Below are 12,837 nucleotides of genomic sequence, written 5' to 3' on the forward strand. Positions count from 1 at the left end.
TCTAAACAAAATTACTGTAAGGATATAATTAAATAGTAAATGTGAGAAAATGTTTAAGTATAAAGAATTAATCAAATGGTAGATATTATTGTGTGGTAGTAATAGCAAACGCTCTAGGAAAACTTGATCACGTTTCTTAATTTAGGATAGTGGTCCCTAAATTTGGAAGATTATAGGACTACAAAATTTTTTCAGGATAGATTCCTTAGCTCCACTCCTCAGGATCCCTGATTTTAAGAAAAAAAAAGTCTCATGAATCAGGAAACTACTAATGTAGATAAGAAAGGAGCAAAGAGAGAGTATAGTGCAAGAATAAATTCCACATTAGTTTTTTTCTATATGGTCAAATTTCTTCTAAGTTTTTTTTTTTTTTTTCTGGTTGATATTCTCATTCAGACAAATAATGGGGTCATGCACTATGGTAGAAATTGTGTTTATTAATTTATGTAATGTACCCATCAAGTAGCACTTAAAACATCGTAAGCATTCAAAGAATGCTGAATAAATAAGTGAACAAAAAACTATTTCAGATGTTTAGTTTTTAAAAGACATTTCCTGTATCTCTAATATAAAAGCAAAAACATATCTAAAATCCATTACTTGTTACTGATATAGAGGGCGGCCAACTGATGGACTACATTCATCACCACTTCATAGCATCTCGTAACAAAACAAGACAGTTCCTGAAATGATAAGTTGAGTATGTGTTACAAAATTGCCTTTTAAATGTCATCTTTTTAAACTAATTTTTATGGTAAAGAATTTTTGAAAAATAATCACTTTCTAGTAAAATATCCAATTACCCATAAGTCAAATAACTTAAGCATTCCTCAAGCAATCAATTAACTCACTTCCTGCATCCCAGGCCATTCTTAGTTCTGTTCCCACTGCACTTCATTCATACTTCTATTTTAAGTCTAATTGTTCGAGCTATTCATATAGCATCTAAGTGGGATTCATTCCGTCTTTGAATATCTATTGCCTAGCATGGTAGCTAACACTGAATTATTGCTCAACATGAATGAAGGAGCTCAAAGGCTGCCAGTTTTGGAATATAGGAAGATGAGAGAAGGGGTCTAGAAATCACTTCAAATATTAAGTACCTTTATAATCTATAAGTGGGCTTGGCACGCAATAAGTGAAGTATCAATTACTCCAGGGTTGTGCTTGTCATTAAATAATAAATTCACATCTGTTGTATCTCTCAGACCTCGACTTTTAAACCTATAGAAACAGTGTATATCTAAAATATTTTACATCTGATTAAATTTAAAACTATTTTAAATTTTAAGCTCTATGAGGGCAGCAATTTTTGTTGGTTTTATGGTGTACTGTTGTATCCTCAGCACTAAGAGTAGGTGTACAGACATCATAAAGTGTATTTACACAAATCAATACAGCTATAACACCACTAAGCAATATAATCTTATGGGAATACTGTTGTAAATTCAGTCCACTGTTGACCGAAACAGTTACATGGCACATGACTGTATGTGCAATTATTTTAAAATGCATTTTTTTCTTAAAAAAAGCATGATGACACAAAATATTTGAAAGAATTGTAAAATGATAAATCAAGAAAATTCCAACTAGAACAGAGTTAAGGCAGCCATATTACTATCAAACAAAACAGATTTTATGAGCATTACTATAGCTAATTACTACACAGGTTGAACATCCTTTATCTGAAATGCTTGGAACCAGATTTGTGCTTTTGCTGGAATACCTGAGAATATTTGCATATACATAATGAGATATCCAGGGGATGGGAACCAAGTTCTAAATATGAAATTCATTTGATTCATATACCCCTTATACACATAGCCTGCAGGCAATTGGATACAGTATTTTTATTAATCTAGGTTATGATATTTTCTACTTGTGATTGTCACATCGGTGCTCAAATGGTTTCAGATTTTGGAGCTGAATGTTTTAGTATTTTTGGATAGGAGATTCTCAACCTGTATATGTAACATATATTTACACAAATATATATGTTTTTTAGTTGTTAATGGATCTTTATTTTATTTATTCATATGTGGTGCTGAGAATTGAACCCAGTGCCTCCCACATGCTAGGTAAGCGCTCTACCACTGAGCCACAACCCCAGCCCCCACAATTATATATTATATAATTATTATCATAGCTTAAGAGTCACCTCATAGCAATAAAAGATTAAATTTATCAGGAATCATTTAAAATTCTAAACTTGTATACACAGGATAAAATATCTGCAAATTAAGAAATACAAATTTGATAAAACTAAGGGGAGAAACTGACACATTTATTGAAACCCTATAAACTATATTTTTTAGACACTTTCCTATCCAGAAGACCTCCTGTTAGATTCTGCCAATAAGAGATTAGGAGGCAGGAAGAGGACATGCTTTCAATTTTTTGCTGTTTTTATTAAGATACCTATGTAAGAGCACCTCACCACAACTATGGAAGTTTGCACCAGTATCCAGTTTCTTTCAGCACTTCAAATATAACCTCAAACCACCCTCTCAAGGTACCAGCACAGGCAGGGCCACATCCTCAGGGATATGAACACCAATTCCACATGGTTATTTAAAGCTCCTAGATTCTGGAAAACCCAACTTTTTCCTTCCGTTCCCTTGATGTTGAGGTCATATCTACTTCCTTTGGATTACCTATTTTGTTCTTTCAGTCCTCTAATTCCTGTGTAACCAATTCTTTATATTAAATACCCTCTTTTAAAAATATTATTGTGTATAATTAGTTTTTTGTCAAATGCAGCTAAAATCTACTCATTTAAAACAATTCCATATAAAATTTTATTGCTTATTGCCCCCATGTGGTAAATTAAGATTTCTAGACTTCTTGCTATACTATTTGCCATTTTGTAACCTCTGATCTAGCTCTTTTGAAGGACCTTCTGTGATTTGTTTTCTAGATAAGACCTTGAATAACACATATCATCATCAACAAAGTGCTCTCAATTAGGTCAAGTAGACACCCCACAAAGAAATTATAAGGATTCGAACCATATATTTGCATGCACAATTTGATAAAACATATCAAGTCTTATATCCAACAATCAGAAGGGAGGTGGAACTATGGATATTTTTTCTCTAGTCCTGATTTTTGTTTTTGTCACTTTGTGCATTATTGAATGCTCTCCCACTGGGGCAGCAAGGGAATAGAGATTATTTCATGCTTTTGATTAAATCAAGCCAAAAGATATGGAATCACTAAAACTCTGTTCAGAGATACAAAGCATATCTAAATTGAAATATTCTATTAGAAGCATCAAGCACCGCTGCTTTTAACAATCTCATCAATGCTCATCCAACAGCTTAAGCTTCACCATTTACAACTTTCCCACATGTAATTTATCCTCTTCCACAGGTACAAAGTTGAAGTTACTTTAAAAAGCATGATAAATCATCCTTTAAAAAATTATGCAAAGAAACTGATTTTGATACCTTATTCCTCTAAGAGTGCTTGGAAATTTTTCAGGAGTCTATCTCTTAAACTACAATCCAATGCTTATTAAGTGTCTCACAGAGCACACATATCCTTAGCATGTAAAGTTTTCAGAACTTTCTAAATTGGGATTTATTCAAACTTTTAAAAGAAAAAGCTCATTAGAAAGCAAAAACCACTTACCTGTAAGAACGAAATAAATCTCCCCATTTGAATTTGGCAATCACCTTCCACCATGCTGGAATCTGTAGCTTTAAAGGGCAACATGAATAATTACATTTCAATTTTTTCGTCTGAATTCAACACCAAAACACACTTATTTTTTTAAGTAGGACATCTTCTAATCCACATAGTATTTGTTATATTTTTTCTTCATTTTTTTAATCTGCATAACATTAAAGAATTTTTACCGAAGAGAAAAATGCGACATTAGTCATACAATTAAAAGTAACCATCTGCTTCACTATTAAATGAATTCAAGAAAAATATGGTACTTTTGGGGGGTTAATTTGGTTTGGTATCTGGGATTAAACCAAAGGGTGCTACACCACAAGCTACATCCCCACTGCCTTTTCAATTTTGAGGCAGGGTCTTGCTAAGTGGCTGAGGTTGGCCCCAAACTTGTGATCCTCCTGTCTCAGCCTCTGATGGAGTAACAGGCATGCATTACCATGCTCTGTAACTTACGAAAATACCACAAATCAGTTTTAGAGAATTCTCTTGTTTAACCAACAAAAAACGGGAATGTTTTTTTTTTCTCACACTAATACATGACCATAATCATGTTCTGTCAACTTTCCGTTCATTTCAATCTCATTACCACAATACCATTTTGAAACTTTAAAACATACCTCCTTCTCCATAAAACAAGAGCCCATTGTAAAACTTAGTTTCAGCCTGTTTAAAAAATAATAAAATAATTTTAAACATTGTTTTCAAATTTCTAGGCGCTCTTATTTATACTTAACAACAGAGGACTACAACATCATTTACAACTTTTTTTTAATTTCAAAAGCTGCTTACAAGTAAATTCAATTTTTCTTAAGATTAACAAATATGTTACTGATACTCAAAGCTATATCCTGATTTCTTTAGCCTTGTCTCATCTGACCACCCTCATTGTCCCACACTGTTCCACTAGTTAATAGATAGCAACCACAGTGTCAAAGAGTGAGAGGGAAAAAAAGATGACACTTAAACCAACTTTTATCAGAGTGTAAATGGCTCTTGGGTAAGAAAACACAAAACCAAATAGGTACTAAGGATTCAAAGGGTTTTTTTAAGAAATCAGTTATATCTAGCTACCACTACATATGGCAGGTAACACCATCTTGGGAGGTATCCAGACCTGGATTCAAACTGTTAAGATGCAAGACATTAGACAAGTGACACCCTCTTTAAGTCTCAGTTTCTTCTATTCCTCACCTACCTCCCTGAGTTAGGGAGGATTAACCATATAAGCATGGTGTTTGGCACACAAGAAGTACGCAATGGTGTTATAACTATTAGTATCTTACTATTAGTATTATTAGCATTACTGTTATTTCAAATAATTCATTTAATATTCAATATTCATAGAACACCACACATATACAAGCACTTTTTTGCTCTAAATGATCTGGTTTTAAGTTTTAGATATAAAAATAATTACCTCATATTTTAATTTCTTGATTTCACAACAAAGTGCAGCATAAACAGTGATGACTTTGTTTAAGACCTAGTTTCATGAGAGAAAAGAAAATAGAAAAAGTAAATTTTAACAAATAACAAAAGCATTTTTTTAAATACATTTTTAGGTTTAGGACTTTGTACCTTGTTTTCAGTCTTTATCAGTTCCAAAAGGGAAGACTGTTCATAAGGCAAAAGCTATAGAAACAAAGAAAAAGAACATTTCTTTTTAATCTGGAAAAAAAAAATCACTGAAATTTTAAATACATGAATTGAGACTATCTATACTCTGTTTAAACTTGTGTTAGACCCTGTACTCAGCACTAAAACCCAACCAACTTGTTTGTTCAAAACAATCTCAACAGAGGAAGTAAGAAAAAATAATAAGCTCAAGAAGGAAAATAAACAAGCTCAAGAAGAAATGACCCAACATAACACCACTATGCTGAAAGACTGTAGTTGTGCTCTGGGACATAAGGTGGTTGATTATAAATGCAGTGCAATAAAATGCTAAGTAATGAGATAATACTAATCAATAAATTATATTAATTATGAACATAGGAAAGGACAACTATCATTTTGGAACTCATTATGCAGGCATACATTCAGTAAAATATGGTCTGAGATGTAGCTTAGTGGTAGAGCACTTGCCTAGCATGTGTGAGGCCCTGCGTTCAATCTCCAGTACCAAAGAGGGGAAAAAACAATTTATAATTTAGTAAGATGTTAATATGATAGCTAAAAGGGAGAAGTAAGTTATCATAAAGAACAGAACAAAGAGAAAATATCATCTTTTCTTGTATAAATCAAAGACCCAAAAACACTTAAAAATGCAGTCTTGGGTTCACTTATCTTCTAAGACCAGCTCACAATCTACCTCTTTCACAAAGCCTTCCTATAATCATCATCTACAAGTGATGACTTTTAAGTTTCAGATCTTTCTTTTGGTAATAATAATAACAATTTAGTATTTATGTAGGTAAATAACCTTATTATTATGTTGGAATTTGTTTTCAGAGATTTTGCCTGATTTTGTGATTCCCCGGAAGTACTACTACTCTTGTGGAGTTAGAAACATGAAACAATTGCCCAATAATGGAATTAAGAAGATTCCAAAGAAAGCAACAGGGAGCAGGAAGGTTTTGTATAATGATAAAATTTAAGAGATTAGAATGCTTCTGTGGGGGAACATAAAAGCTAAGAGATTATTTCACCCTTTTATAAAATCTGAGAGTTGAGAGAAACACCAAGGTTTATGATCACAACTATGAGGCTCTTAAAGCTCAAGAATAAGTCTTAAAAAAACAAGAAGTTTTACTGAAAAAAATACAGAAACTCATTACCTTCAGAGATAATACAGGTTGACAATGGCAATTTCCTAGTGAAATTCCTATAATTTATATACAATGATTCTGATAGATGTGTCAAAGAAAAAAAAAACAGATAGCAACAAATTTAGCTTAAAGATTTTTTAAAGGAAAACTATGCTTATCCAGTCAGCAAGACAGAAAAGTTTAGAGTAATTTCATTTTACAAATACATAAAGCATTAGTAAGGCAATTTAGAGTAGCAGATAAGGAATGTGCTCTGGAACTAAACTGCCTTTTATTGATTTGTCACTTAAATTCACTTTTTGAGTGTGTTGCTTAACTTTTCCATTCCTTTATTTTTCATTTGCAAACAGAGATGATACAGCATTGTTGTGGGATTTTAAAAGTCAATACCTGTCCTACAACACAAGAATAAAAAGTCCAATTTTAAAATGGGCTAGGGCCAGGTACAGAGGCGAGCACCTGAAGTCCCAGCTACTTAGATGGGAGGCAGAGATAGGAGAATCCCCTGAGCCCAAGAGTTTGAGGCCGGCATGGGCAACAATGCAAGACCCTGCCACCTCCTTCCACCCCTGAAAAAAAAAAAAAAAAAAAAAAGGAAGAGCAGAGGATCTGCACAGACATTTCTCTAAAGAGAATTTCTCCATTTGTATAAATGGCCAAGAGCACAGGAAAAGATGCTCAACATCATTAGCCATAGGAGAAATAGCCATATGAAATTCAAATCAAAACCACAATAAGATATCATTTCATACCCACTAGTATGGCTATAATAATTTTTTTAAGAACACAATATCAAGTGTTGACAATGATATGGAAAGAAACTGGAACCCTCATACATTGATGGTAGGAATGTAAAATGGTGTGGCCACATTGGGAAAAAGTCTTATAGATCCTTAGAAAATTAAACAGCATATGACCCAGCAATTCCACTGAGGCTTACACATTCAAGAGATATGAAAACATGTCTACAAAAAACTTGTACACGAATGCTCACAGCGGCATTATTTTAGAACTCTATTCCAAAAAGGAAAACCCCAACTATTTAGCAATTGATGAATGCATAAATACACTGTATTTGCATTTCATACAAAGGAATATTATTCAGCAATAAAAAGAAAGTATGACATGCTCATGAGCCTTATCTGGATGAGCCTTAAAAACATTACGGTAAGTAAAAGAAGTTGGACACAAAGGACTACATACTGTATGTCTCCAATTATGAAATGTTCAAAAGGGACAAATCCATAGAGAGATAAAGTAAACTGATTGGTGGTAGCCTAGAGTCAGTGGATATTGGTGTAGCACAATATGGGAGCAGGGGTGACTAAAAGGTGCAAGATTTTAGGGGTGATAAAAATGTTCTAAAACTGACAATGGTGATGGTTGCACAATTCTGTCAATAAACATAAAAAAAGATCACTCAATTGTACAATTTAAGGGGGTTAATTTTATGATATGCAAATTACATCTCAAGAAAGCTGTCATTAACAAAAAGGCAATGTGTGACTTAGGACACAGTATATAAGTGTTCAACAAATATTAATTATTATTTAAGTGGAAACAGACCAGTTTCAAAGACAAAACAAGAGAGTAATCTCAAAATGTAACAGAGTAAGAGTAACACACACATTAAACAATCACTCCCACATCAATATCTCCAATATAACACAAAGAAACTTTTTGAAAATATTCTATATCTTGATTGGGATACAAGTTATGGGCATACATGTTGGCAAAATTCACTGAACAGTATCCTTAAAAATCAGTACTTTTCAGTGTATGAAAATAACCTCCATAAGAACAAACAAGCCAAGCTTAAATAGTCTATCCAGCACTCTTATTATTTTTTTAGTGATGAAAAACAATGACCAAGTCAAAAAGCTGGAGCTTGTACCACTCTTTGACACTAACATCTTCAAGAATCATTCTTTCAAAAAACAAATTTTAAAAACACCTACCTAGCTTAGAGAAAAGAAAGTTAACAATTTTCTATAATTTCTTTTTACTCTTAAAGATTGAAAATAAAATATATTTTCTACTTTAAAATTGAAGTTTAATATATACTAGGTCCTGAAAATATATACTTAAGTAAAATAATCAAATCAAATCAAACCTTTAACGCTATAGGATCAAGATTGAAATCCCAAACATCTCCAATTGAATCATCCAGCGCGTCCTCGATTCTTCTCAATTGAGATGTATATTCCTCAAGAAATTTTCCATAATTCTTAAGTTGGACTTCAGCATGAATTTCTAAATTTAAATTTTAAAACAGTATGTTAGAGCCACAGGTAATGAATTACAGAACACATACTTCAAATAACCTCAGAAATCACAGCAAAGCATTGTTAATTATTACTTTGGAATGTCTGGACTTCTTGAAAATAAAGGTCCAAAGTTAAACAGTAATTCAGCCTTCAACTTTTTCCAAATGCATAAAACAATTTTAAAAGCAGTGACCCATTTACCCAGGACTTCTAACCAATCTGAATAATGCCTCTGACAACTCAATGTCTTGATTCTATGTTTTAGTGAGAAACAACTCTACTGAAAAATATAAATATTCACAACCTGGCCTGAAGCAGGTGCAAAAATCTACATTGAGCTGGGGATATGGCTCAGTGGTAGAGGGCTTGCCTAGAATGTGCAAGGACCTGGGCTCAATCCCCAGCACTACAAAAATAAACAAGCTGCTGGCTGGGCTGGTACAGCACACCTGCAAATCCAGCAAATCAGGAGGCTGAGGCAGAAGGATCACAAGTTCAAAGCCAATCTCAACAACTTAGCAAGACCTTGGTTTCAAAATAAAACATAGAAAGGACTGAATATGTGGCTCAAGAGTTAGGCACCCCTGGATTCAATCCCCAGTGCCAAAAAAAAAAAAAAAAAATCTGTATTGTTAAAGAAGCAACATTTTTAGATGATAATTTAAGAATATTTTTCTCATAATGCCGAAAAATTTACCATGTTTTATAATTTGTTAAATTATTTAACTATAAAAACAAGTTGGAAAAGTAAAGTCAGAACAAAATACTGTGCTGATATTTACAGAATTAACACAATTCATGACTTTAAGCTTAAAGTCACTGGAATAAACTATATTTTAAAAATGCCAGTTCATCAAAATTAATGAAAGTAATTAATTCATCCTATACATAAGAATTATTTATTCACAAAGGCAGCAAATTCAAGTTTCTTTTATTGATGTGTATAACTATTCAATCTTTGTCTTCTAAAAAAAGAAAATTTTTCTTTTCAAATTAGCAATATGGGGCTGGGGTTGTAGCTCAGTGGTACAGTGCTTACTTAGAACATGTGAGGCACTGAGTTTGATCCTCAGCACTACATAAAAATAAATAAATAAAAGTATTATGTTCACCTACAACTAAAATTTTTAAAAAAACTTTTAACTTAGCAATCTGAAGCAACTCTAAGATAAAGTATATTCTGACTCATGCTGTATTAAAGATCTACCTTCCTATTTTTCCTTAGTGTTTGCAACTCATGATCTGAATCAGAAGAACCAATTTAGCTCAATAAACTTTCTATCTCATTACAGCATTAATCTACGTAGTTTTGGAAAACATTTAATCTAGGTATGATTCATAGTCCAAAAATCAATAAAAACCAGTCTTCCCTTTCCTACAGCTAACATAAAAACTACGTAAGTGTTCAGGACCCCAAATTGACATTTTATTCTGCTACATGGGAAAGGATCAAGCTTCATTTGACCAGCAAATGAATTCCCAAAGACAATACAAGAAAAACACACCAATAAATTGCTCCCTTAGTTTGAGAATTCACAAGGTAGAAGGGAACAGAAAACCCTAATAACATTGAGGTTCCTTGCCAATAATGAATAGTTGAAAAATTAGTAAAAGTTAAAGTACATGACTTGACGTAAGAATCACATGATTATTCAGAATTCTAAACACCTGTATAACAGTCATCTTTTACAATAGTTACCCTTCCTTGCCTTATCTTTGTACCCCTAACAGCAACTGGAGTGTAGAAAATGTCTGTTGAATGAATCAGATTATTCTACTTCAAGTTGGAATCATTTCAAAACCAAATAACGTATCTTCATTCATTATTTTTTAATAACCTTTATTTTATTTTTATGTGGTGCTGAGGATCAAACCCAGTGCTTCACGTGTGCCAGGCGAGCACTCGAGCACTCTATCACTGAGCCACAACCCCATCCCTTTATTTATTTATTTATTTATTTTTTAGTTGTAATTGGACACAATATCTTTATTTTATTTTTATGTTGTGCAGAGGATCGAACCCAGGGCCTTACATGTGCTAGGTGAGTGCTCTACTGCTGAGCCACAACCCCCAGCCTCATTATTGTTTTGAAGATACTAACATAGGAAACCTTTGCCCACAAAACACCATACATGACAACCCGCTTCTCACAATAAGCACCAAACACCTGCAAAAAAAATCATTCAAGATTTTTGTCAATAGCTCCAAGATTATTTTTGTTGCATAAGCGTTAATATATTAAAGAATGTTTTATGAAAAACTTCAAACAATGCTGGATGTAGTTTACCCATCTTTGAGAAATGAATAATCTTAAATTCATAGATGTTAAGTTTCTCTTTATAAAATCAGACAAAGTTCACCTAGAATTTTTAAAAACTGACTTTCTGATTTGGGGAAAACAGCATGTCCCAATATCTCTTATATAGATTAATATCAACAAAGATAAACAGACTGATGACTTGCAGTAATCTCAAGTAGTTTCATTAAGATAATTAGTTTGGACTCTATATTTTGCCAAAAGAAACTGTTAGGTTTTCCTTTTTTTGTTTGTCGAATTCTAAGTTTTAAAAAATCAGTCCATTCTATTTTATGAAGCAAAATTTGAAGCTCTGTTGTAATTTTTGAAAGCTTTTATAGCTGCGATGCAAGTCTGGCCATCCCAGGAAACACACGAGTTAACATAATGGGCCTGGAAGAGGGTAAAATGATATTCGGGTTATTTTCTACCGCGTGAACAGCTGTTTCCTCGCTATCTTCTACGGGAACCCAAACTTCCAAAAGTTGGTTTGAGAAAAAGAAGAAAAACAGGAAACCGAAACAGGAACCCAGACAGGAGCCTCTGCTTGAAGTGCACGCTCCGCGAACTCGACGAGGTCCCCGCGAGGCAGGCCGGGGGCCTCCTGGGCGCGCCCGCCCGCAGCCCCGGCCGCAGAGAGCCCACCGCGGTCGGCCCGCGCACGCAGAGCCCCGGCCGGCCGACCCGCCGTCTGCGGGCCCCGACCCGGGAAGGCACACCCGAGGGCGCGTCCCACTCGTACACCCCAGGGGTGGCCAGGGTCCGGGACCCGACGGCTGCGCGGCGCCCCGACGCAGAGCCCTCCCGCAGGAGCGCCGCCAGGGCTGCGGCCGGCTCGGGAGAGTCCGCCCGCGGCCCGCGCCCTGACACTCCCTTACTCTGTGAGCCGTCGTCAACGCGGTCAAACTCCCAGTCAGGGGACAGAGTCTCCACCGCCATCACCCCAGCGCCTCCCACAGACACAGCCCCAACCAGCCCGGGCAGCGACGCCGGCCTCGCCCCAGCAGCTGTCACGGCACGTGACTTCCGGCCTCGGCCCCGCCCCCGCGCGCAAGGGCCGGCCGGGCTCGCGGCCCCTGCGGCCGCGGGGGCCGCTGGGAAAGTGAGTCCTCCGCCAGGGACGGACGCGGTCGCCATGACGGCGGCGGCGACTGTTTCCGCGGGCTTCTTGGGTCCTTGCGTGGGCCTTGCCACCGCTCACTACTTTCCCATGCCACACAGGCTCCCGCAATTTCACCTTGCGGTCTCACGGCTATTTTTATTGCCGTGGGGGAGTTGCTCCTCAGTCCGGCCTTGAAAGGGCCGCATCGATGGCGTGGGGGCTCCACAGGAAGGCGTGGTCTTGGGGACGACGCTGTCCAGGCGCCTTTCCAAGAAGCGCAGATGTCCATCGTCTTTCCTGTCACCGGCAACGGAGGCCTTGCGCTCCCAGCTCCTCCAAGACCTCAGTGCGAGAGGAAGAATTAATGATTGCCCTAAAGGGCATGTTCCTGCTTACCAACTGCACTCCATGGCTCTCCTCCCGGCGCTTTTAGGAACGCGGAGGGGGCTTCTCCACGAATAAGGGATTGGTGTTACCCGCACATTCTACGTTTATCCAGATATTTGCCCATGAATGTACATTGCAGCGTGGTTTTTAATAGGAAACGATCTAAATGTCCCTCAGAATGGGATAGTAATAGAAAACAATATAGCCTTTATGAATTACTAAAGAGTTATTAAAAGAAGTAGATCTGTAATGGTAAGAAACACCAACAGCAGGCAGTTGCAAAATAATGCATATTTATGGTTGCATTTGTATTTTAAGTTATATAAACATGC

The 12,837-nt window shown here is 36.0% G+C and overlaps 1 protein-coding gene across 4 annotated transcripts in view; it reads right to left on the bottom strand.

Moving 5' to 3' along the window:
* Positions 1–12,010, bottom strand: part of Washc4 (WASH complex subunit 4) — an 85,630-nt gene extending 73,620 nt beyond the window's left edge. For 3 of the 4 annotated variants that reach the window (XM_071609574.1, XM_027942971.2, XM_034635763.2), the window contains exons 1-7: positions 11,895–12,010; positions 8,566–8,705; positions 5,263–5,316; positions 5,102–5,167; positions 4,302–4,347; positions 3,634–3,701; positions 601–683 (exon numbers count right to left, since the gene is read on the bottom strand). In XM_071609574.1, the coding sequence (XP_071465675.1) occupies positions 601–683; positions 3,634–3,701; positions 4,302–4,347; positions 5,102–5,167; positions 5,263–5,316; positions 8,566–8,705; positions 11,895–11,955 (518 nt within the window). In that variant the 5' untranslated portion in view covers positions 11,956–12,010. Of the gene's footprint in view, positions 1–600; positions 684–3,633; positions 3,702–4,301; positions 4,348–5,101; positions 5,168–5,262; positions 5,317–8,565; positions 8,706–11,894 lie in introns of those variants that run through there. The other variant, XM_027943044.2, reaches the window with a different exon arrangement.
* Between the last annotated feature and the right edge of the window lie 827 nt (positions 12,011–12,837).

Source organism: Marmota flaviventris, chromosome 3 (assembly GCF_047511675.1).
Source record: "Marmota flaviventris isolate mMarFla1 chromosome 3, mMarFla1.hap1, whole genome shotgun sequence".
Classification (NCBI taxonomy): Eukaryota; Metazoa; Chordata; class Mammalia; order Rodentia; family Sciuridae; genus Marmota; species Marmota flaviventris.